Here is a 24,878-nt window from a genome sequence, read left to right on the forward strand (position 1 = left end):
CCATTAGTGCCTTATCTTGCTCACCATCTCTTCCTCTTCTGTCTTTCTCACTCTCAACACCCCATCTAACCAGGCTAAGGCGGAGTGATTTGATTGTTGATTTTGTCTAATCATCTCCTCCTCGCTCCGTCTCTCCTCTTGTCCAGAGTGACCCAGGCGGGCTGTCGGTTCTGGAGCAGCTTGGTCTGGACCAAAACTCGGACTTCTCGGACTCCAGTGTTCAGCAGCTTCTGGATGAGCAGCGGGAAAGGATCCGTAGGGAAATTCGCAAGGAGCTGAAGATCAAGGAGGGAGCCGAGAACTTGCGCAGGGCGACGACTGACAAGAGGAATGCACAGCAGGTAGGGTTTTATTTAAATCCAAAAAGCTCCAGGTATCATGCTTATTAATGGGAACTGATGAAATAAATGACATTAAAGACTTTGCAGTGAATTTTTTTTTGTTAATAAGAAAGGAAAAACCTCTATAGCTTGGCAAGGTAGGAAAAAAATAAGGTTATCAGAACAGCCCTATTTAGTTACTCAGTTTTACCACAGTAATAACAGGAAACTGGTTCAATTACAGTGTTTTGGAAATGAGGCCGGTGAATCAGGAATACATGAGTTTACCGGAGCTGAACAGATTTTGTTAGCATGCTAAGTTGCTATGCTGTTTGTTTGTTTTTTCAGTAGACTGGGACTTTCCAAAGTGTGGAGATTTCTGGGCACCTATCTCCACACTGTGAAGTGTCCTCAATCCTTCACACAGGCACATATGCTGTTTTTACATATGCAAAGCACTGAACATTGGTGTTACTGCATTGTAGACAGCACACTCGCCTAAACAGCCTGAACATTTCCAGTGAAAACACATTTGAAGTGGACTATCTCCTGCTGTGTGCTCATGCTCATGACACATGTAAACAGGAATTTCTAAACAACTGCAGAAAACAGGTCACTTCCCAGAGTGTCAGACGGCACGACTCACTGCCCACTTTATCAGTTATACTTGTTCAACTGCTTTTTAATGCAAATATATAATCAGCATATCACGTGGCAGCAGCTTAATTCATGTAGCCATGTAGACGTGATCACGATGACTTGCGAAAGTTCAAACTGAGCAAGGAGTGGAAAAATGGTGATTTTTGAACGTGGCTGGTCTGAGTAAGAAAAAGTACAGAAAATGCTGTCTACTGGGATTTTCCCACACAATCACAGAAAAAAAGAGAAAATATCACTATAGCATTTCTCTGGGTGAAAATATCCTGTTTAGGACTGACTACACTCCTTTGAGCTGACAGGAAGGCAACAGGAACTTAAATAAACACTCATTACAACCATGGTATGCAGAAGAGCATCACGGAACATAAAATAAGTCAAACCTTGATGCACATGGCGTATTGCAGTAGAAGACCACTCCTGTCAGCTAAGAACAGAAAATATAAAGTTGGACGGTGGAGTCAAATTGTGGCGTAAACAACATGAAAGCAGAGTGGTAGTGGTGGTGACGTAATGGTGTGGGGATATTTTGTTGACCCTCCTGAGCACATAAATGCCAAAGCCAGAGTATTGATCCTGACCATGTCCATCATTTTATGTCAACATTGTATGCATCTCTTACTGGGTGCTTCCTGCAGGATAATATGCCATATTGGTGTCTTGAACTTGACAATGAGTTCCGTCCATCCATATATCCAGCTTCTACTTATTCACTTTAGGGTGGTGGGTGAGTTGCAGCCTATCCCAGCTTATACCCACATAGCAAAATTGGTATGGCCCGGATGTGGCCCACACAATGTGGCTACACATGGCCCACATACCGCAAAGAATGACGGCCATTTGGTGGCCCGGATCAAGTTTGCCAGAGGTGGCCCACACATGGGCCAGCACAAGGCCGGTTGCAGACACACTGGTGGTCCTGTGCTGGTAATCCACACATATGGCATGCCGTCACATAAACAGTGCCATCATTGCCACACCTGGCCCACATCTGGTTGACATACACCCTGCCATGACACCAGTCAGTCAGAAGTGCCAGCTTGATGCCAGATCCAGGCCAGACCTGTTTTCTATGAGCCTGGGCCACATATACCAAATCACAATCGGGCCAGATGTAGCATGCTATCACATACACAGTGCCACCTACGCCAGGCCTGGCCCATATCTGAATGACATACCACTTACCATGCCAGAAGTCAGCCATCAGTGCCGGCTTGACACCAGATCCAGGCAGACTTGTCTACTATGTGGGTATAGGGATCAAATAAACCACAGACAGGTCACTCTACTCACATGGCGTACCTTTACTACTTGTGGATTTGTTTTCAGGAGATTTTTTTTCAAGGAGCATGAATGAGTACTTTGTCATTTACTTTGTAACCTGCATTTTTCCTCTGATGCAAAATCTGTCACAACGGCACCTCTTTGAAACGTACATCAGCTACTTTAATATTAAAAAGGATTGCCTAGACACTGCTGCTCACAGAGTATGCATCAAACCGTTGTGCTATCATTATACTTGAGCAGTTTTATAGATGGAAGATTCTTAAAGTTTCAGGCTGTGTTTGTGTAAAGCCATAAAAAGTCATGACTATTCAAAGGGAAAGAACTGTAGCTCACTCTCATGCAATTACACCTGTTTTATTACTGAGCGAGCACAGAAATATGTCACCTTCAGGTTAATAGTTTTCACTTGTCAGCAAATTACCCAGCGGCATTAATGGGGAACTATTTATGGCTTTTCTTTTGTTTCCTTTGACGAGCATGCAGAGCCTGTTTGTGTAATGGCATTGTGTGTGAACTAACTACTTAAAAAAACAAAGATTAATGCAGAAGGTCAACATAACAAAATAATAAATTCTTTGATTACTTTCAGGCTCAGATGTTGTTTCAAGAAAATTACTGAGAGCTTAAGTGGATTGATTCTTTTTACAGCAGCTTTGGCTCACTTAGAAATTAAAATAATCTTTATTTATCCCATTCTGGGCCTTGGATTAGCACCTTACTTCATTCTCTGTCTGAAACAAGCCATTAGGTCCACTTTCACTTCACTGAGTGCCCTTTGTAAACAAGTTTTGAGTGTTCTGCCTGAGATGACCATATTAGGGATATGCCCTCTTTTTTATGTCATACACAGCCAAGAGCAGAAAAAAACAGTCTGAATCACAGTGTTTAGAGCACTGCGCAGCATGTTTATTATAGGGAAAATAAAGGAAAGCTTCATTTAATGTCTTTGAATTGGTTCAAAGATTGACATCTTCTCTTGCTTGTCATTGTGTTCTTGCATGTCTTGTTAGTGGTCCACACGTTGTCCGCCATGTTATTCACTGGTGGGCGTGTACACTGATGATTTTATGTAGATAATATGGTTTCCATAACAGCAATGATTTTTTGTCTTCAGGTGGACAGTCAGCTGCGCTCTTCAAACCGCAAGTTGGAGAACCTGCATGCTCAGCTGCAGGAACTGGACGCTCATATTGTGGTGAAGGGAGGAGAAGAGAATCGAGGTGTGTATGCGAGAAACTGTCGCTCCGTTATCTTTAGTCATTAATCTTCAGTAATTAATTCAGTGCATAAGCTGGTGTAATGACCAGCATACTAAGTACAAGTGTGTTCGTGGCAGAGATACTACATGTTTGTGTTACGGGCCCCAGGAATGGTGCCACAATAACAAAGAAGAAATCCCGGCAAATACAGGTAAAGTTCAGGAGCAAATAAGACAGTGCACTCGGTTTGCCTCTCAGATTGCATCTCTTATTCAAGTTTCAATAAACATGAACAACATTAACAATATATATGTGTGCATGACTCTTTCAGTCCCAGTGTCCATATCTGTCCATTTTCCAAAGTCACAAGTAGAAAAATAAATGGATTCACACTCTACACTTTCCACTATTTTGCATGTGCTTCATGTGATTGCTCAGTGAAAGCAAAACAAAAGTACACACATGCTCTTGCTTAAGCAATTGAAAGCCACTGTAATCTACAGTGAATTTACAGCAATATACAAGTGTATTTAAAGCAAACCACACTTTTATCTGGTTGAAATTAAAGTGGACAACTGTACCGGTTCTGAATACTGAAATTGAGCGAAAATAAACACACATCATTTACAGCACACTGAAGATGAAACTCTTTTGCATAACATGGGCAACTTCTTTCTATTTCACATGTCATTAACACTCACATATTAAACAGCTTTATACTTTTCAAACCTCAATGACACTTTAACAATAAAACATCTTTGTATCATAAACTTTATATAAAATAGTAAAGTGTGCGGGAGTACCAACCTTCATAATGAAAAGAAAATAAATCTATATGAATGACCTTCCTACAAGACAATGCTCTGGGCGCTACGACCCACAATAACAAAACATTACCGCGACGTTTCTGCTAGCGGCCTGCGTAGCCTGACCCCGCTGTCTCAGACTGATGCGGGTCAAACGTGCGGCTGTGCCCATAAGTGTTACAGGTACTGTCTTACTTCTTTACAACTTAGCATGGAGATGAAACATTGCTATGTAACAAACAGTGGTAGTATTTTTTACCAGGTACTAACCTGCAAATACAGGTAAAGTTCAGGAGCAATGAAGACAGTGCACTCGGTTTGCCTCGCAGATCTGAATAGTGGGCGGAAGTCCATCCCCCTAAAGCAACTGGGTTGCACCTGCCTTAAAATAATAGTTCCACCTGAGGTGTTGCTCCATTTTTTTGTACCTTCTGTACAGTTCATGTGACAAAATAATATACAGGTTAAATTGGTCATGTTACCAAAGTCATTTTGAATATTAATAGCCACAGAAAATAACTGATAAACAAATTAAATAAATTAAATTAAATGATTAACACAAACGTGGCCATGCATTTTGGGTGTGCCACATTTGTACTGTAGTGACTTGTTAATCAAAACGCTCGTCCACCCTAACACACAGCCTGCTCAAATTGAGAACATATACTCGTTAACTTTACTTTTCATATCCAAAAGCTGTGTCAGTCTTGTGCAGCTAGGACCACCATAGTAGATTTTTAATCATGCAATCAAGGTGTGGTTTAAATCCAAACTTTCAGCTTTAATTCAAGCTTTAAATCTTTGAGGAATTACAGCCATTTTTATACACAGTTTCAGAGGACCAAAAGTAGTTAACCAACAAGTTCATTGGAAATCTACAAAATAAATCAATCAGAGACAGCAAAAACTTTGGGAGTGACTATATCTGCAGTGTCATTCATTCTTACATAGAAAGAATGTACTGGTCAGCTCAGGAACACCAAAAATGGCCTGGAAGACCACAGAAGACAGTTAAAGTGGGTGATGACAGAATTATTTCCATGGTTAAAAAAAAACACAAACAAACTAACCAAGTCAAGAGCACTTTACTTGGAAGGAAGGGCTATAGTCTCTGCTCAGATTCAGCCAAATGCTACAAAATTGATCAAGCACTCTCAGCCAAACAGCGCATGCTTTTCAGTTATTAATCAAATCAAGTGATTTGATTTGAAATACAAAACTGACTGCAGACAGACCCACAGACAAGCAGCAACTGAGGGTGGCTGCAATAAATGCTGTGTGTGCATCTCAAGAGAGCAAACACAGCATTTCATGATGTGGATTATAGACAGTCATAAACTGCAAAGGATTTTTTTTAAATCCTTATATTTAAAATGTTGTTAGTTTGTCCAATTGCCTTTGAACCTCTTGGAATAGAAGTCTGTGTATATAAAGTGCTGTAATTCCTAAACAGTTCATGCTAAATTTGTCTTAAACCCCTGAATTAAAGCTCAGTGTACACTTCAATCACATCCTGATTGCTTGATGTAAAATGTGGTGGAGCACAGACTCAAAACATAATGATCTAACTTTGTATAACGCGAACGAGGGAAGCCATTTTTAGTATGAGCTCAGTCCTCAGCATCTGTAGTCATGTAGTATTTCTTTTCCTCCTACTTTACAACTTATTAGAAAATTTGCTTTTGCTTATTCAAGATTCAAGATTCTTTATTTGTCACGTGCATGGTTATACAGGTATAACACGCAGTGAAATGTGACCTGATACGCTCCTCGACTGTGCAAAGAAAAAAAGAGACAGTCCTGTGCTACAGCGAGGCCAGAAGGATTCAGGATGATATGAGAATGTGGTAATGAGTCCTGTCTCAGTCACTTAAGGATGATGGGGGGAGGGGAGGGGGCGGCTGATTCAACACACGAATGGCCTGAGGATAAAAACTCCTCTTGAGCCTCTCTGTTCTTGTTCGGATGGTGCGGAACCTTCTGCCTGATTTCAGAAGCTGGAACAGTTTGTTGCTGGGATGGGACGGGTCCTTCAAAATCTCAGTTGCTCTAGTCCAGCATCTCCTGACGTAAATGTCCTGTAGGGAAGGGAGAGCAGTCCTGCAGCAGCGTTCTGCCTTACGGATCACTCTCTGAATAGCCTTTTTTTATCCTTGACACAGCTGTTTCCATACCAGGATGTGATGTTCTGTGTGAGGATGCTCTCCACAGCGCCTGCATAGAAATTTTTATATTATTATTTATATCATCTTGCTTGACATTGTTTGCTTGTTTCTTCCCTTATGGCTGTGGTTGATCTCTGATCTTAAGTCACTGGATCAGTTTCCTGTACTCTCCACACAGAAATACAGTGCAATGTTATTAGAGGACTCATGTAATTCCCTAAAGGGTATTTTCACTTTAGAGCACACCATGTGAACCCTCATCTTGTTCCTTATTTTATACTTTCCAACCTTTACTTGTTGCCACAGATGAGTGTCCTCAGTCTCCGGGGTCTGAGAGTCGTACGTCAGCCCACAAGGAACGCATCGCAGCCTTGGAGAGACAGCTCAACATTGAGCTCAAAGTCAAACAGGGAGTTGAAAATATGATCCCTGTTTACTCCAATGGATCCACCAAGGTACGGAACAGCCTACACACACACACACACACACACACACTGTCAAGCACAGCTGAACAGGAGAAAGTGTACAGCACTGACTGCAAGGGTTAAAATGTCCAAGACAAAGATTCCCTTCTCCCAAGTGGCAGACTGTGTGCACACTTTCATGTTAGTAACCTTGCCATCTGCTGACTCATAAATACCTGATAAATACACACACGTCCACCCTTTATTACTATATACATTACCTTTGTTTCGTTGTCTTTTAGCCTTTCTGTTCCATCTTCACTTGTCTTACTGCTACATTTAAATACCTGTGCAGGGATATGGCACCCTGTCGATTCGTCAGTAAAATTAGTTATTTATTTGCTTTTGTTTTTGTAAAGTGACAAATATCATTCCTTTAACCTTGTATTTTTTATATATGGTGAGATCTTATAATCTTATAATCAGGATCTTATAATATTTTTTTATTATTTTGTCACATATACACCCTAGTTTCTTTTTTTTAAGATTTGATATCTTTAGCTTTAGATTTATTGATTTATAATGTTTAATCTGATGGCAAGTAAATGCAGGAAAACCTTGTTGCGATGTTCACTAACTGGTGTATAGTCTTAATGACAGTTATAATTGTCTACTTTTTCTGTCTTGTGATGTGGCTTGCTTACTGTTTGGTTCCCCAGGATAAGAAGATGCTGCAGACGGCGCAGCAGATGCTTCAGGACAGTAAGACCAAGATCGACATCATCCGCATGCAAATTCGAAAAGCTGTTCAGGCCACGGAGCATAATGATGACACACAGGGTGAGTTTAAAGGGATATAGACAAATTTAACCACATTGATTGCTCTTCTTTTGTAGTACCTGTGCTTTTTGGCCATGGTCTTTTCATTTCCCGAGGTACATTTTATATATGTCTATAAAGTAGAGAGCCAACAGAGGTTACAATTACACAGTCAGGGCCATAAAGCATCAGTGCACCCATTGCTGATCCAAATCACAGTAAATTGGTCTGTTGGCAGTAAATCAGTGTGGATACTCAGCTTGCTCAAGGCTGCAGTTAGCCAACAATCACAATTAAATGTTTATTTTCAAAACTCCTGTCAGACAGAAATTAAATCCAACCTGCTCTATTGCATATAAAGCCAGAAAGAGTGTTAAGTTGGCTCGTACTTACATAATGTGTGAACTAAACGATCGCATATTAAATCTTGTGGTCAGCTGGCAGTGACAAGGTGCTTTTAGTCAGGTGTTTTCAATCTCTCTATCCCTTTGTGGCATTTGCAGTCTCTTTTTTCTTCTTCTCTGCGTGTAATACGTTTTGTCCTGAGCAGCAGCTCCAGACAGCAGACATGAGAGAGCATAAACAGATCAATGAAGAGCCGACTCTGTTTTCATCTCTCTGCCTGGGAGAAGAAGATGAAGAGGATAGTTTGAGTTGACGCGCTGAAAGCTGTGCGTGTGTGTGTCTGTTTATTTCGGTGTGGTGGCCAAATAAGAGACAGAGAAGCCTGTGAAATAGCCCACCTGGTATATTAGCACAATCAATTCGATTCACACAAAGATGCACACAAAAAAGCCTACAAAAAATGTGGTGGGCAGATTAAAACTCTCTTTATCTTCATGTTAACGAAACACATCAGGTGTGCAGCAGTTGCATGGATATAAACACACATACCGAAGGGCTTTTAGCCATGCAGTTGTAGATACAGTCAAACAAGCTTCTTTTTTTTGACCTGTGTGCTTTCTCCCTTTGCTGTTGGACATTCATATTATGTGTTGTGGCAGGGTGATCAATGCCAGGGCAGGTGAACATGCCGCTATAGGGCACTGAGTGCTGTGGACCATTAAGACCCCTCTGCTGGGAAAACAGGCCGACTGATGCCGGTCACGGGAGGTGAATAGTCTGCTAAAATGTACCAGGAGAGCAGAGGGAGAGCGATGGGAGGGGGTGGAAGTAAAAAACAGATTTAAAGACGGTATATTCCCTTTGGGGCTATCTATTCCTTTCTGCTCTTGTCAGACGAGCGCCGATGGCTGTTAAAAGACAGGGTGTCTTTTAAGGGAATGAAGATGATGTCCATTTGGAAGGATTATTTAAGGGCCTTTTAAGGGCATACTTTATCCATCTGTGTCCTCCATGTGGAAAACCTAAAGGGTTTTTAATGATCTGGAGTTCTTTCCACTGCTCCGACGTGATATAAATAGTCATATAGAGGCTAATGACCACAGTGAGCAGCAGCGTATTTAAAATGTTATCCCTCTGAAATTGTTTTAAAAGTGAAAATTAAAAGGATGAAAAGCAATGCAGCCAAGCCACAGCTTTGGCAGCATAAAAGTATCAGCATATACGAACATCGTTTACTAATACGTACACTCATAGTCCACTTCATTAGGTACATCCGTTTAGCTCATCTAATGAGCCAATAACATGGCAGCAGACTAATGCATTTAGACGTCAAGATGAGCTGCTGAAGCTCAAACTGAGCATCTGAATGGGAGAAGAAAGCTGGGTTTACAGAGAGTGGTCTGAAAAGCAGCAGTTCTCTGGGTGAAAATGTCTTGTTTTGAGGAATAGTCAGATTGCTTTGAGCTAGTAGTAAAATAACAGAAACAATCAAGGTACGCAGAAGAGCATTTCTGAATGCTAACCTTGAAGCAGATGGGCTACAGCAGCAGAAGACTACACTGGGTGCCACTCCTGTCAGCTAAGAACAGGAAACTGAGGCTACAGTTCACACAGTCTCACTAAAACTGGACAGTAGCACATGGGGAATCATTGCTTGGTCTCATGATTCTATTTTTGCTGTACATTCACTTGGTAGGGTCAGAATTTGATGTAAGCAACATGAAAGCATGGATCCATCTTGCCCTGAATCATTGGTTGAGGCTGCTGGTGGTGGTGTAATGGTTTGGGGAAGCAGTAGGTGAGTGTATGTGTGTTGGCTGACAAAATAGCATTTAAATATCAGTGGCTGAAATCTGTTGTCATATCAGTTTTACACCAGTTAAATCTTTTAAAAAATGTTAGTTTCTTGTCTTCACTGGAATAAAAGGAAGAATAATTAACAACAAAGCAGGCAAAATGTGAAAAAAAACAGTACTGTCTCTATTGGCTGTGATCGTAAAGTGTTATTGTAAACATCTGTGTTGGTATTGACCCAGAATCCAACAGTCTGTGCATCTCTAATTGGATTTTCATGCTCTGATACTGAGCACAAAGGGGTGTGTTATACTAGCAGCAGCTAATGGTTCTCCAGCAGAGTTTAAAATGATGCTGCACAGCCAGATTTGGCTTTTTCTTAAACTACAATTTCAGCCTGAGCTAATGTTCATGTTTATCAGACTAAATTGATCAACCACCACACACCTCTCCCTTTGTATTTCTTCTCTATTTGATTGTCTCTAACAGCAACCACGGCTGTATATTCTCTGGCTTTGATTCTGTCCCTCTCCTTTAAACCGCACACACACGCACACACACCATATCACAGGGCTGTGTGTATGGTGTACACAGACAGTCTCCAGGCACCACACCCGGTGGAGGGGTCATCTAGCAGAGGTCTGGGCTCCAGGCAGAACACCTTATTAGGAGATAAAAGCACCCACTTCATTCTCCACCCCTACCTCCCTCCTGTCCTTGCTTTCTCTTCTGTCTCCTGCAGTTATTTGAGCAGCTCAGAATTGTAAAAACCATCCATCCTGGTCTTCGGTCTTTCTTCTAAACCAATCTGGTGTTTGAAAGTCAAATGCATCGTCTTTGAATGCCATTTGTCCAATTGTCCTTTTCCTTATCACGCTCACACACCTTCTTCCGGCTCTTCCCATATCTGAGTGCTCTCAGTTTGTTGCCCATCATTTGAAGGCTGTATTGGTGCCATTAAGCTAAGCACTTTGCTCTAATTTGTGCTGTAGGGTGCTGCTCTTATGCTGATTCTCATATCTGTTCTTTTAAGTGAGGGAGCTTGAGCATGTTTTTAGCTTTTGAGTTGAAAGCACTGCATCTCATTATAAGACTTTCTGTTTCCCACTAATGTACATTTCTGAGAAAAGCAGAGATGAAGCTACAAATTTAAAGCAAGTGTTTTTGCTTTAGTCTTGCTAGCTGTTTTAAAAATGTAAATAGGTGAGAGACTTATTTTGTTTGGTTGCTCTGTTTGCTTTTAGAGCAGGGATATGGGGCTATTTGGAAGGAGAGGCTGGAATTATGCTAAGCACTGCTTGCTGGGGAACAGTCAAAGGCTGCTTACCTCCCTCTAGGCCTCGCTAATGTTTTCTTTGTTCGCCTCTTGTGTAATGCATGACAAGCATTAAGGCATTAACCTAACTTAGTATGCCCAGGGGAGTTCCCTGTAACACACCATTGGCGAAACAGGAAAGCCTTAACGTAGCTGCCACGCGCGCAGCACAGAGACTGCGTAGGAGATTGCCATCGTGTCTGCTGTGCAGTAATGTTGTTTGCCCCTTTCCATCACGCAGGTAACCAAGACGTGTGCGGGATGGAGCTGCGTATCGAAGAGCTGAGACATCACTACAGGGTGGAGCATGCTGTTGCTGAGGGGGCCAAAAACGTCCTCAGGCTCCTGGGGGCCAGCAAAGTTCAGGACAAGAAAGCTCTGTCTGAGGTTAGACTGGATCCTGCTGATGTTTCGCTTTCACACACTTCAAAGCGCACACAGACACGTGCGAGACGGCAGCTGTACCGATGACATCATGCTGACACACACCTGTAGATCTTCTTCAGATCTGCTCCTTTTGTTTTCCGCTATCTCTTACTTCTGAGACTTCAGCAATCTTTGGCTTTGCCTTAGATCCTTCACAAAACTTTGATCTCTTATCATGGACACAGTTTTTTTTTTTGTTTTTTGTTCACCAACATTATGGCATCTTGAGTTGTCTGGCTCTGATATGGTTTCTCGTTATATGTCGAGGAAACTAAGAGCAAAGGAGTGTCCCGTGATGTCAGATCCCTCGCAGAACAGTTTCAGCTGCTGAACTCTGCAATCTGTTCATAAAAATATTTGAGAGAGAGCCTCACAACAGCAGCTGCCGCGTAACGTGCTGCATTTTACCCCCACAGTGACAATGAACCACTTGTTTTCTCACCACATGCCGTGAGAGTTCTGCCTTTTGAATCCTCACTCGCACGCATTTACTTACTCTATAAATGAACATAAAAACTCGCTCAAGCCTAACATTGTCTTTCTGCATGCACTTAAAAGCAGCAGGTCACAAAAAATGTGATTAAATTAAGGTGTGCTACTGTGATATGTGTGCACTGAGAAGTAGCATAGGACTTCTTCTTGTCTTTTTATGTCTGTCTGAGAGTTTAAAAGGTAGATATCGTCTGTTTCGATGCTCTGCAGGCACAGTCTCGTCTGAGCGAGGCCTCCCAGCGTTTGGACCTGCTGAGAGATTCTCTTGACCAGCGCCTGGCAGAGCTGCCAGAGGACCATCCAAAGGCCAGCATCATCAAAGAGGAGCTGGTCTTGGCCTCCTCACCTGCCTTCAGCTCCCGCCACGGCGCCCCCTACCTTCAAAACCAGTATACTACCCTCAGCAAGCCATCGCCTCTCACTGGTATGTCATACAGGCTCAGGAGAATCCTACAATATGAAGAAGAAGGTACAGAAGTGAGGTATGCATTCAGGCTGTGCCTACGTTGTTTTCCTCTGTCTTCAGGTACATTACAAGTGCAGCTGCTAGGCTGTGTTGGGTTACTAGAGGTGGTCCCAGGGCGCAATAAAGGGACACCTCTCATGCTGCCCTGCTACAGCCCCGGAGACACGCGGTCCTTCATGAGGGGCAGCAAGGGGCTCTACGGACGCAGTGGCTCCGTCAGCGGGAAGACGCCAAGCAAGACAGAGGAGCTCTCCTGTGAGTGACTGTATGAGTGTGCACGTGGTGCATTTAAGGCTTTCATTTCAGCTTTCACTGCAATTTATGTCTTCTTTGTTGGCTATATTGGCTTTTTTTTCCCCCTTGACTTTGTCGTGAGTCACTTTAGACTCATCAGGTTAGATATTATTTGTCAGGTCATGACAGATGCTTTAACCTCCTAAGACCCGAACTCTTCCACGACATGCATTTTAATTTCTCTTTGATATTTGGGCATATTGGGACCCGATGAATGTAAAAACAAAGTATTACCAGATTTTTTTTTACCTTATTTTTGTTTTTAAGAAAAATAAGAGCCACATATGAGGATATTTGTTTAAAATTTTGATAGAACAGTAGCAGTATAATGTCCTCGTAAGTGGATATCAGGCCCTTGTTGAGCAAAATTGAGTATTTTGGTCTAAATAACCCAAAATATGATGTCCACATATGTGGACGCCAGGTCCTAGGAGGTTAAAGGCAGTTTGCAAACAGCTTTTTGTAAGATCTTAGTCCTTTTTTTCCATATCTCAAAGGAACCTGTTGGTCGGCGTTAATTTTTTTAATTATTTTGTGCAGTTTTGGATTCATTAATGAAGGAAATCATTGGTTTGCGTGTGTGTTTAGCTGAGGTGAGTGCGGTGCTGAAGCTGGATAACACAGTGGTGGGTCAGACTGCTTGGAAGACTGTGGGAGAGCAGGCCTGGGACCAGACGTTCACTGTGGAGCTTGAAAGGGTCAGTATCCAATCTCCTTCCTACAAACTTGCACACAGGGACCAAAGAGTTTATTTAAGGCAGCTTTTCTCTTTGTTAATACCGCTGGGTGCCTGCGCTTCAGTCGAGGGAGATGGAGATCGCAGTTTACTGGAAGGACTACCGCTCGCTGTGCGCTCTTAAGTACCTGAAGCTGGAGGAGTTCCTGGACAACCAGAAGCACAGAGTTCAGCTGGAGCTGGAGCCTCAGGGCCTGCTGCTGGCTGAGGTACACACATACCACACACCTGCAAAAAAGAAACAGCGAAATGAATGGCGACTCACTCGCACTGAAACACACACTCAGATGTGCGCGCCCACCCGTGAGCTGCCACATGCACCTGTGCTGGAAAGCGTTGCTTTGATACGTCACACTTGAAAGGCTGTTTCTGAGCGTAAAAATAAAATATGGGTGGGTTTTTTTGGATCGTTTCTTTTCATGTTTTGTTTCGTGTGTTTTCCAGGTGACCTTCTTTAACCCAGTTATTGAGAGAGTCCCGCGCCTGCGGAGGCAGAAGAAAGTCTTTTCTAAGCAACAAGGTGGGGAGCAGACAGAGCAGTGAAGAAACATTACACATTTTCTATTTCTCTTCCATTTTCTACTCAGCAGCCTGAGGGCAGTTTTATATGGAGAAACAGTAAAACTTTAAAAGCTTTATCATGACAGGAAGATGGACACTACCTGCAGTAAAGCATACAGCTGCTTATGCCATCAGTTCCCTGCTTTTTTTATTTAGACCACAGTACCCTCTAGTGGTGACTATTTTTTTTTTTTACCTTCATTTCTATAGGAAAGCAAACAGAATATAAAAACTTGAGCTAAACTCTGGAAGGTCTGGCATTTTTTTGTCTTATAAAAAATATTTTTTTATGATTCTGTAATTGTTAACCTGCCAGTATGTGCAAACTCTTAAATTAAAATTATGTTTTTAATGCTGAAATATTATTTCTGTTCTCATCTATGAAATTTCCATTTTTAATTTTAACATTTTTTATTAAGATGCTAAATATCAGCATTCCTGAACAGAAAAAAATAGTTTTAGTGGCTGAATGTTATGTTTGATTAATTTCTGACTCTGACTAGGTGTGTGTGTTTGTGCATTTTCCAGGCAAGGCGTTCCTCCGGGCTCGTCAGATGAACGTGGATATCGGAACGTGGGTGAGGCTGCTTCGAAACGCCATCCCCACCGTCAACAACTCAGGAACCTACAGTCCCAACGCACAAAGCCTCACACTCAACTCTGGGTGAGACGCATTGAGATATGTACACGCAGGTGCACGCGCTTCGGTCGTTTCATCCGCAGTGACGTTTGATAACCATCAATCAGACTTTGCTATCAAACGTAGCAGCTTTCCTTGAACCTTTTTTCCTTTTGTTTCCAGACAAAGAATAAAGCAAACGGTGCCTTCCCAGCCCCGTGTCTAACTACCCTTCTGTGTTGTTCTGTCTGTTTGTCTGTGTTACACGTTGGTCTATTTGTGTGTGTGTGTGTGTGTGTGTATTTGTTGGTCTTTCAGGGAGATCTCAGTGGAAAAGTTGAGTCTGGACAGCGACTCTCCAATAAGATGCGATTACAAGAGAGACATGGACATTAACACTCCAGTGAGACCGATGGAGCGAGAGGAAACCCGGGAGTTAGGGGAGGTGTGTGATGTGGGACGGGGCTTTCCTAACTAAAAAAGAAACTAAAATTTCGAATTGGCAGGGAAAGAAAGGCGTAACAGCATCAAATACTTTAAAAGAATATGAACAAACACAATTATGACTGCAAATCTCTTCCTGTTAAAAGGGAGTTTTTCCTTCCCACTGTTGCCAAAGTGCTTGGTCATAGTGGTTGGTCTGATTGTTGGGGCGTCTCTGTATTATTGTAGGGCTTTACTGTTGTTGTGATTAGTTGCTATATAAATATTGAATTGAACAAGAATAAAGTGGTAACAAATTCACAGGAAACAAATAAATAATGAAACTGCAAGTAAATTTAAGTAGTTTTAAGTAATGCAGTTTAAATAATTTTTAAAAATGTATACATCCTGGGTAAGTTTCGATGAAAGGAGGCAAGTATCACAGAAAAATTTACAAATAAATAAAAACAAATATTTCCCCATCTTCCATTGTAAGCACACTGTACTTTTCAGGGCTTGGGGTGTGTTATAGCGCCCAGGTAAGTCCCAGGTAGCTTACAGGAACGCGAACACTGATTGTGAAAGAAAAAATAATTATGTTAGACTTGGCTCCATCATTATAAAGTCACATAAGCCTGCAAATCATTTTAATGACAGGAGATTTAGTTATTAAGTTAATATAATTTTAGGCATTTAACATTTAAATAATGGTCATGTGACATATGAGTCTGATTTACAAGAAAATGACTGAAAGAGGAAGAGTTTGTGGTATGAGTAAATACTGCAAATATTGCTGCTTTACGTCAGCTCTCCTTCTGATGTGAACAGAGACGTAAAATCCACCCACTCTCTGCTCTGTTACGGTGTCCTTCCTGTTAGCAGCACAGCCACACCTGGATGTAAAGCACTGTGGTCGACCTGGTATTTGCGGGGTTTAAAGATTTAAAATCCAGCGCAGGGTCAGTAACCATCAGCTCCAGACTGCGTCTCCTGTCTTCCATTTCATGTCATTTTATAATCTCTGTCTCTGCACGTCTGTTCCTTTTTTGTCTCTTCCCTCGCATGTCCTCCGATAGGACCAACATCTAGTCATCGATCCCCTCTCCCCCCGAGACCTCACCCCTGAGTCCCCTGTCCGAACCCATTCAGTTAGCAGGTACACGCACGCACACTCACCGAAACACTTTTACTTCTTTGTTTTCTAAAATGGATTTGTTTGGATTTTAATGATAAATGATGATATATGATAATGAGGATGACGTTTATCAGAGAAAACATTTTGAAATGTGTCAGTAGGAAAAGCACAGGTGGAAATCGAACCAGCCATCATCTGTTTTATGCTGTTTATCTGGGGCTCGGTTGTGAGAGCAGAGAAGCCCAGACCTCTCTCTCCCCGGCCTCCCAGGTCAGCCAAGAGACAATCTCTCCAGCTGTTTTCATCTTTCAGTGGATTTGAATTCAGATTACTTTGTCTAAAACACCCAACCAATGACACCTAAATTTTCTAACTGACTTTCTACATCACAGTTACTTGTGAATTGTGAAAGATCACGAGCCGGATGAGCAGCTGCATCTTTGACTTTCTGGTTAAATCTCACGTCCAAGCCAGAATGTTTCTGGGCTTGAGCCTTTAGACCATACAGGCCTTTTAATGTACAGGTTAATTATGAATTGCTCGATATTTGAATGCAAGTGTGAATGAATGACCCTGACTCTTACCTACCATCTGCTGGTGTTCGCCTCAGCCTCCCTACAACCCTCCAAGCATAAAGGCCTGAAGCTTATGGATGGAGGAAACCCACTACATGTGTTCTGTTTCTTTCCCTGATGTGCTCAAAGCGACATCAGCATGGCGACAGGCCGAGCATTTTTTCTGTGCTCATCGCTACACATCTATCTTTTTTCTGGTTTTAAGAGAGTTACAAATGTAACCTGCTGCATGCACCACTGTCACTTCTTACCCAGCTGTTTAAGCACAGTGGAGGAGGGATGGGAGAAACGCTACAGCAAACCTCTGTCACAAGTTTTAAGTGCTGCTGTCCAAGTGTGCCCACGTGCAAGTGTGCGTATTAACATTAAAATAATACTCTGAGGAATATTTGGTTTCCTGTACGTGTGTGAGTAAAAGCAGCAGTCAGACAAAGAGTCAGGTACCTGCAGCAGATTACATCTGTGTACTTTCTGTATCATAGCAACCAAACACTCACCTGGAGGCACAGCATGCCTCCAAAGCCTTTCAAGCTCTCTCAAGCGCTCCCAGCTGGGCGTTTTCAGGAGAGCAGCTGCTGCGTTATTAGCTGTCAAAAATCTTCAGACACCCGAATAAAACAGAACCATTGATGTTTTTGATAAATCCTCTGCTTTTCCTCCTGTTGCAACTTAAAATGTCTGCTCCCCATTATTACATGTATGTATTAATGTATTATTGCATTATCCACACGTACACAGTCTTTATACGTGTGTCCTGTAATATCAGCAGTTGTTACTTTTTGGTGTCTAGTTTAAATGTTCTTCCTCACTGTGCCTGTTGGTTTCTCCAGCAAGCAGAAGAAAGGTCCGCTGTCCCTCCGGGACTTCAGGCTCATTGCTGTTTTGGGTCGTGGACACTTTGGGAAGGTACGATTTCTTTCTAATCCAGAAAAAAAAAACCTGGAACAACCGAGCCAATTAATAACAACACAAAGAGCAAGAGTCTTTTTGTTATTATTCCCTCAAATATACTGAAGGTCACAACAGCAAAAAAGTCACAGATTAACAGCTTCTCTGTTTGTGGATTCTCACAATGTGACTGTCACAACTACAATCAGGCAAACAAAAATAAAAGACAGTTTGTAAAAAAGAAAGCTTGTCTTCCTTATGCAGTTAGGTGCACATGAAGGCCACATTTTAAGTATTGGTGACTGCAAGGGAGAAAAGAAACCATATCACACGTGGATCCACTGAGAAGTTTAAAAAGCTCTAATAAAAGATTTAAATAAAAAACAAAAACAATGCTTTATATGTGTTAGAGTTAATCAGAGTGTGTCTGTGTGTCTACAGGTGTTATTGTCCGAGTACAAGAAGACCGGCACGATGTATGCCATCAAAGCCCTGAAAAAAGGAGATATCGTTGCTCGGGATGAGGTGGATAGGTGTGTGCTGATGTTTATTCCTCAGCCCAGTGCTTGTGTGATGTGTGGTTGTTGTTTTTAGCCCAGAGATTAAGCGCTCCAGTAGTAGATTTACTCACAGGATTTAATTTGTGTCTTGAATCACTGTGATTACAGTTCATCTGTGGGCTGAGTGTGGGTTTTCTCATAGGCTAAAATAAACACTATCTAATTATGTTTAAATGGCCCTCTAATCTTTTTTTTTCTCTCCTCCTCTTGCCTCTTTTTCCACTCTTTCCTTCTCTCCTTCCTCCCCTAGTCTGATGTGCGAGAAGCGCATCTTTGAGATTGTCAACATGTCGCACCATCCCTTCCTGATCAACCTGTTTGCGTGCTTCCAGACACCAGAGCACGTGTGTTTTGTTATGGAGTACACAGCAGGAGGCGACCTGATGATGCACATCCACACAGACGTCTTCACAGAGCCACGGGCCGTGTACGTAATAAAGGGATTATCCTTGAAGTATTTCCATACAAATTTTAGGTTTTCCCAGACATTAGTCCTGATGAATTTAGTCAACCTCAGGGATCAGTTATAAACACTCATTTTATGTAGTAATCGCCCATATTTACATTAAAACACAGAGATTGTAAACAGATCCCTTCTTAAAACATCATAATAATTAACGAGAATCCGTCAAGCACAATATCTCGACCTTCAGCTCAGAATGGGAGTCAATACTGTTAAATACACCAGCGTTTTTTCCCACTTCAGCTTTTCAAAACTTCTGTTATGAAAGCGATTTTTAGTGATGGTGGACCAAATCCACAGCCTGACTTGTATGTGAGGATTGGTTCCACAGTTGAGCCAAATCTAGGCTGTGAAAGGCCATGTGGTCAAAGACAAACAAACCAAGCTTCTGAGGGCTTTTTTGTGCAGTTAATGTTCCTTCACCGCACCGTACAAGGATGTACTGTCCAAGAAAAATACGTTGCTAAATTTTAAAGGCAAAGTTAGTAAAATGTCACCACTAGATGTCAGTAGATTCCAGATTGTGACCAACTGAATTCTATTCCCAATTCCAGTGTGTGATCCTAGCTATGGTAGCAGCTATAGGACAAACAAATCAGGGCGCTGTTCATCTGTAGTGAGTGTAGGCTGTCAGTCCACTGTTTACCTCAGCTTTCAATATGTGTGCACATGTATTTACTCTGGAGGAGGCTGTAAAATTTTGTGGAAAGAGTCCGATCGATACGTTGATGAGACGGTGAAGCGATACTGAGCTGAGTTGTTGAGGATATCCTGAACTTTTTTGACATTAACAGCTGCTTTTGCCACTGTTAGCCAGTATTAGTGACATTTTCTGTGAAGTGGATCTAACTTTGTCCAACTCTGAAACTCTGATACAATATGAGAATGTAGTCGAACTGTTTATCAAAGAGAAAGTGTGATATTTTTTTTTAGACATTTGAGCCTAACATTAGCCGGAATAACGTTAGCTTATGCCAACTGTTGTTGTTGTTTAGCCAGAGATAGAAGGGTCGGATATATGTAATCTGTTGACAATAACTAACTGTGACAAAGTTGAGAGCAAAAAGCATCTTTGTGCACGTCTTCATGTGTTAGAGCCCTGATTTAAGTTCAGGACATGAGACTTTAGGTGAGGAGGAAGTAAGGGAGGAGAGAGAGCAGTTGTAATGAAAATAAATTATTAAATTAATATTAAAGGGTCATATTTAGTGTGAAATAGCCGTCTGCGATCTTTAAATTCAAAGTAACTCATGTACCGTGTATGTGGCACGTCTCTCGGCACATAAGCCATACTTACACAAGACATACTAACATGATTTACAGGTACAATACACAATCTGTACCTTTTCTAAATATTCTTAATTACTTAAACATCTTCCAGTACCCTGTTTGCACACTACAACCTGGGTTTGCCATTTTCATCTGTACTTAACTCTTAATAACTGTACAGTACTCTGTTTTGTAACTATTGTCCAAAATGTAAATATGTTTGTGTGCGTTTCTGTTCTGTGTCCTGTTCTGTTTGTATATGTGCGTTGTTTTTGCTGCTGCTACCAATTTTCCCTTGTGGGACAATTAAAGGATTATTCTATTCTATGATGTGGGCTGCTGAGCATTAGGACAGATGTGAAAACCTTTTAGAGATGCGCTGTATTAGACTGAATGTTTTAAAGGCCTTCCATCAACGGAAATCTGTTTAAGTTATGTTTGTTTATTTGTTAGATTTCTGCACAAATTGAATTTATCCTGGGATTATCATGAGGTCACCAAACTCTCATCAGTGAAGGGAAATGAGGGAGACGCCACAGCATAAGCACACCCACACAGTCTAAAAAGATCCGCTGAAATAAGTGAAGCCATCTGTATGGGGTTTACAGTGGGTGTGCAGGGTCTTTTAAGGACATAATGCCAGAAAACCCTCAGCACTATTACTGCTGTCCCCATACCGAGGAGTTCAACAGCTGGGGAGCAGCTGTTTGTCAGGCCTCAGACAGCAGATTTGGTTACAGTGGCTAGTGGTCTGAAAGCAGCATGTCTGTTATTATTATGAAGTTCCCATTTTATCAACTGGAGGTTGATTTTCTCTGCTTTTGGCTTCAGGTTTTACGCAGCCTGTGTGGTTCTCGGACTTCAGTTCCTCCACGACCATAAGATTGTGTACAGGTGAGTCGAGCCCACGCAAACCTCTTAACTGATGTAAAACGGAGCTTTCTTTCACCTCAGGAAGCATCAGACTAATAGAAATGTCAAAGATCGATGTTAAATTGAGCTCTTAATTTCTAAGCATTTCTGCCAGCATAGGTTTTGCAGTTCAGTTAGTAGACCCAGATACAGCAAATAGGAGCTTCAACGGTGGGAGGTTTATTTTATGAAACTTTACACACTTTGCCTCATTATGGAGCAGGAAAATCCCAAAAGTTAAATAATCCAAAAGAAACCAGAGCAAGGTAAACAGACAGTCTGACAAAGGAAAGAGTGTTTATACACTTGCTGTGACTGACAATGAGCAGGAAACCAAAAACCCCAGAGATACACAAAGGCTGAAACACTTTCAAAATAAAGCCGCAAACGAGGAATAACACAAAACCCGAAGCTGAAAAAATATCAGGTACCACATGCTGGATCATTCAGGGCATCCAGAAGCTGTAGGATTCATCCCCGGGGTACTGAGTGTCGCACCATGAGGCTGACGTTTGCTGTGAGCATTATTGTACAGGCTCAGTTTAGTACAGTCTGCTGGGATTACAGTCAGTTCACAGAAAGAGTTTGTATCTAAAAGCTGTACAAAGATACTGAGTCTCACCTGCATGTTTTCTCCCTTTCAGAGATCTCAAGCTCGACAACCTGCTGCTAGACACAGATGGTTATGTGAAGATCGCTGACTTTGGACTCTGTAAAGAAGGTGGATATGTGTATTACTGACAGACGGTCTTTTATTTGTCTTTGCCTTTGCTTCGGGATACAAATTTACTTACAACCGGAAAACAGTGTGATGTTTTTATTCTGTCAGGGAGGCTGAAAAGCAGGTCAACCGAACCCTGCCTTGAGCTCAGAAACACCATAGGTGACATATTAGCTTCTCCATATTATCCAACATCTGTTTGTGTGGTTACAATGAAGGGTGCCCATATTAAACATGGCCTCAATATCAAATAATAAGGTCAGCATATGAAAAAGCTGCTGTTGCCCAAGCCTTTGTTACAAAGGGTCACCACAGCAGGTATCTCCACATCCCCAGTCACAAGAAAGTTGAGGCTGAGGCAGAGGATAGGCTGATGGGCTGCAAAAAAAGCCTCTGTGTAAGATAAATAACCCTCATTTTGAACTGTGAATCATGGAAAATGTCTCCAGTAAAACAGTTGGAAATTGACATAATAGCTCCACCCGATTCTGAAATTTAAACAGATGAAGGAATATGAGTGATTAAACAGTACAGAGTGGCAGGTTTTCATCATCTGAAGTTCAGGTAAATTAAGAAGTGATTTTGTTTCTCTTTTAGCTTCCAGAGATCATTTTTTCGTTTTTTTCTGCAGGAATGGGTTTTGGGGACCGGACCAGCACCTTCTGTGGGACTCCAGAGTTTTTAGCCCCCGAGGTCCTGACAGACACGTCTTACACCAGAGCCGTAGACTGGTGGGGCCTGGGGGTCCTCATCTATGAAATGCTGGTGGGAGAGGTAAGAGCTAGCATACGCTTAGTCAAAACTCTGTCACTGGTCATGGAGTTATTATAGCCACGTGTTAGTTTGATCTGGTGCCGATTAATTACTCGTGTTCGCTGTAGTTAAATGCTGATTTTGTTTTAAATGACAGAATATCAAAAGTGGATTCAGTGAAGTGTGCTTTTGTGTGACCTGTGTATTTTTTTTGTAGTCTCCTTTCCCAGGGGATGATGAAGAGGAGGTGTTTGACAGCATTGTGAATGATGAAGTCCGCTACCCACGCTTCCTCTCCACTGAGGCTATTGGCATCATGAGGAGGGTAAAGCAAACACACACGTTCGCTCGCTCATACACACAAACTGTATGTGACAAATGCTGCACTTACACGTGAGACACTGAATCAGTCCGACATCCTCACTTACTCACAGTCAGACAGTTGATGCTTCACTGTTATAGCCACTCGTCATTTCTTATTCTCGTGTGTCTGTGTGCAGCTGTTAAGGAGGAACCCAGAGAGAAGATTGGGATCTGGTGAGAAGGATGCAGAGGAGGTGAAGAAGCAGCCATTTTTCAGAGTAAGTAGACTTAAAGGTACCAGGGCAACTTGTTGGGGGTGAGAACGCAAGATGGAGATTCGTTAGCAAACACTGAGAGGTGGAAGAGGTTTTTCTCGGGTGTTTACAGCCAGACGGTTATGGTGGTTGTTTCGAAGCCTTTTGAATTGCAGCTTTAATTGCTCTTCTTGCTCTTATTCTTGTCCGTCTCTCCCTCCAGAGCATGGACTGGGAGGCGCTGCTGCAGAAGAAGTTGCCCCCTCCCTTCGTCCCGTCCATCGGCGGCAAAGAAGACGTCAGTAACTTTGACGAGGAGTTCACCACCGAACCTCCGACGCTCACGCCTCCACGTGAGCCCCGTGCGCTCTCCCGCAAAGACCAGGACAGTTTCCGGGACTTTGACTACGTCTCTGACCTCTGCTAGTGGACCCGAAGCCAACAGATCTCGAGGAACGTTGGATTTCGACGGCTTCGCGACAGTTTCAGCCAGAGCACAGAGATATGTCTCAAGCTGACTGTCCGCGCTCGTCTGTCGCTTCTTGTTACACTGTGAATGAATGAAACTGAAGACGAAGAGACTGTGTTTTGTGTGTCTGCAGAGTTTTAAAGATCATGGACTGAGCAAATGAAAGCCTGGACAGATATTAGTTGGGGTTATAATGTTTTATCACAAACAAAGGCCCCCCTTTCCAGTCATTGTACGAAACTGCAGTGGGTTTTGTATCTTGCAGACTTTTAAAAGTCTCTTCCCGTCGTCTTAGACGTCTCGGCAGTCGCCAGTGCAGCTGTGAGAGGAGGAGCTTGCTGTATTTTTGTACTTTTGACTGTTTAGGGGGTTGCTCAGTGGCCTCTCATACCAATGCCTTACATTTATACTTGTATTTGTTCCACAGAAGAAAAGCATTTTGTTTTACTTTGTGGCCCTTTGTGTACAGCAGCAGGGCGAGGAGGGATACAGTGTGCTGCAGAAACTCCTCTATGTTTTTGGAAGAGAAAAAAAAGACACTCAGAGCTGATACCCATCAGTCTTTTGACTGCTTTTAGGTGTATTATTAGTTAACTAATGGGTAAAGAACCACTGTCCTGCTTCACTGCAGTGGACCTTCCTTTGGATGTCCACCAACTACTTTTTAAACTTGGGCTGCTCGGATTTTACAAGAACCGTTGACTCGTCCTTTTTAGTTGAATGTTTGGGTTTTAGGAAGAATTTGATATAAATATGTAGCACACAGACACACACACACACACACACACACACAACCGTCAGCATAAAAGCTTTGTGGAAAAAAAACATTTATTATTCCAAAAGCAAAAATCTGAACACTAAACTGTGATGTACAAGTAATAAACTGCTCTTTATGGGTTTGGAGACACGTTCATCCAGTCACCTGAATGCTACCAGAGTTTTGTGAACATGAAGTAAGTGATTTCCCCCCGAGGCGATTAAATCTTTAACCTCACTGGCTGTAAAAGTTGTTTTAGTGTCTGTTTTCGGCGCTTAAGCCCTGACAGGTTACGCTCTGGCTGCTGCGGTCGCTGTGGCTGTTTCCAAAACTTGTTGATGTCTAAGTACTTGTGGAAACTCTGCGGGGCGCCATAAGCAAAACAAACATGAGCTGCTTTTCCACAGTAGAGCCAATTAGAGAGGCGAGAGCTCCAATTAGAGGCGAGAGCTGACGTAGACCTCTGGTAATACCTTTGATGATATCTGTAGGAAAACCATGAGCCAACAGTGAAAACCTGTGTAACACACAAGAGCAGTGGTTTGTTGTTAAGATGTATGTGCGGTGGTGTGGATTTTACCTGTCTTGTGTACAACAGTACAGAACCATGTGAGTATGAGATGACATATTTTATAAAGAAAACCGTGAGTGAATGTGTGTTTATTGTCATCATGGGACGGGGGAAAGGGGC

General features: G+C 42.2%; 1 protein-coding gene across 2 annotated transcripts in view; it reads left to right on the plus strand.

Moving 5' to 3' along the window:
* pkn1a (protein kinase N1a) overlaps positions 1 to 24,840 on the plus strand; it is a 61,522-nt gene extending 36,682 nt beyond the window's left edge. For both annotated transcript variants that reach the window (XM_087841860.1, XM_087841859.1), the window contains exons 2-23: positions 147 to 341; positions 3,379 to 3,484; positions 6,741 to 6,889; positions 7,558 to 7,678; positions 11,353 to 11,498; positions 12,240 to 12,453; positions 12,556 to 12,750; positions 13,378 to 13,487; positions 13,591 to 13,734; positions 13,970 to 14,045; positions 14,615 to 14,750; positions 15,024 to 15,150; positions 16,205 to 16,284; positions 17,669 to 17,744; positions 18,168 to 18,259; positions 18,537 to 18,713; positions 20,850 to 20,912; positions 21,575 to 21,651; positions 22,283 to 22,425; positions 22,622 to 22,729; positions 22,905 to 22,985; positions 23,185 to 24,840. In XM_087841860.1, coding sequence (XP_087697986.1) covers positions 147 to 341; positions 3,379 to 3,484; positions 6,741 to 6,889; positions 7,558 to 7,678; positions 11,353 to 11,498; positions 12,240 to 12,453; positions 12,556 to 12,750; positions 13,378 to 13,487; positions 13,591 to 13,734; positions 13,970 to 14,045; positions 14,615 to 14,750; positions 15,024 to 15,150; positions 16,205 to 16,284; positions 17,669 to 17,744; positions 18,168 to 18,259; positions 18,537 to 18,713; positions 20,850 to 20,912; positions 21,575 to 21,651; positions 22,283 to 22,425; positions 22,622 to 22,729; positions 22,905 to 22,985; positions 23,185 to 23,388 — 2,820 coding nt within the window. In that variant the 3' untranslated portion in view covers positions 23,389 to 24,840. The remainder of the gene's footprint in view (positions 1 to 146; positions 342 to 3,378; positions 3,485 to 6,740; positions 6,890 to 7,557; positions 7,679 to 11,352; positions 11,499 to 12,239; positions 12,454 to 12,555; positions 12,751 to 13,377; positions 13,488 to 13,590; positions 13,735 to 13,969; positions 14,046 to 14,614; positions 14,751 to 15,023; positions 15,151 to 16,204; positions 16,285 to 17,668; positions 17,745 to 18,167; positions 18,260 to 18,536; positions 18,714 to 20,849; positions 20,913 to 21,574; positions 21,652 to 22,282; positions 22,426 to 22,621; positions 22,730 to 22,904; positions 22,986 to 23,184) is intronic.
* The last annotated feature ends 38 nt before the right edge of the window (positions 24,841 to 24,878 follow it).

Source organism: Neolamprologus brichardi, chromosome 6, assembly GCF_056152115.1.
Source record: "Neolamprologus brichardi isolate AB-2024 chromosome 6, ASM5615211v1, whole genome shotgun sequence".
Lineage (NCBI taxonomy): Eukaryota > Metazoa > Chordata > Actinopteri > Cichliformes > Cichlidae > Neolamprologus > Neolamprologus brichardi.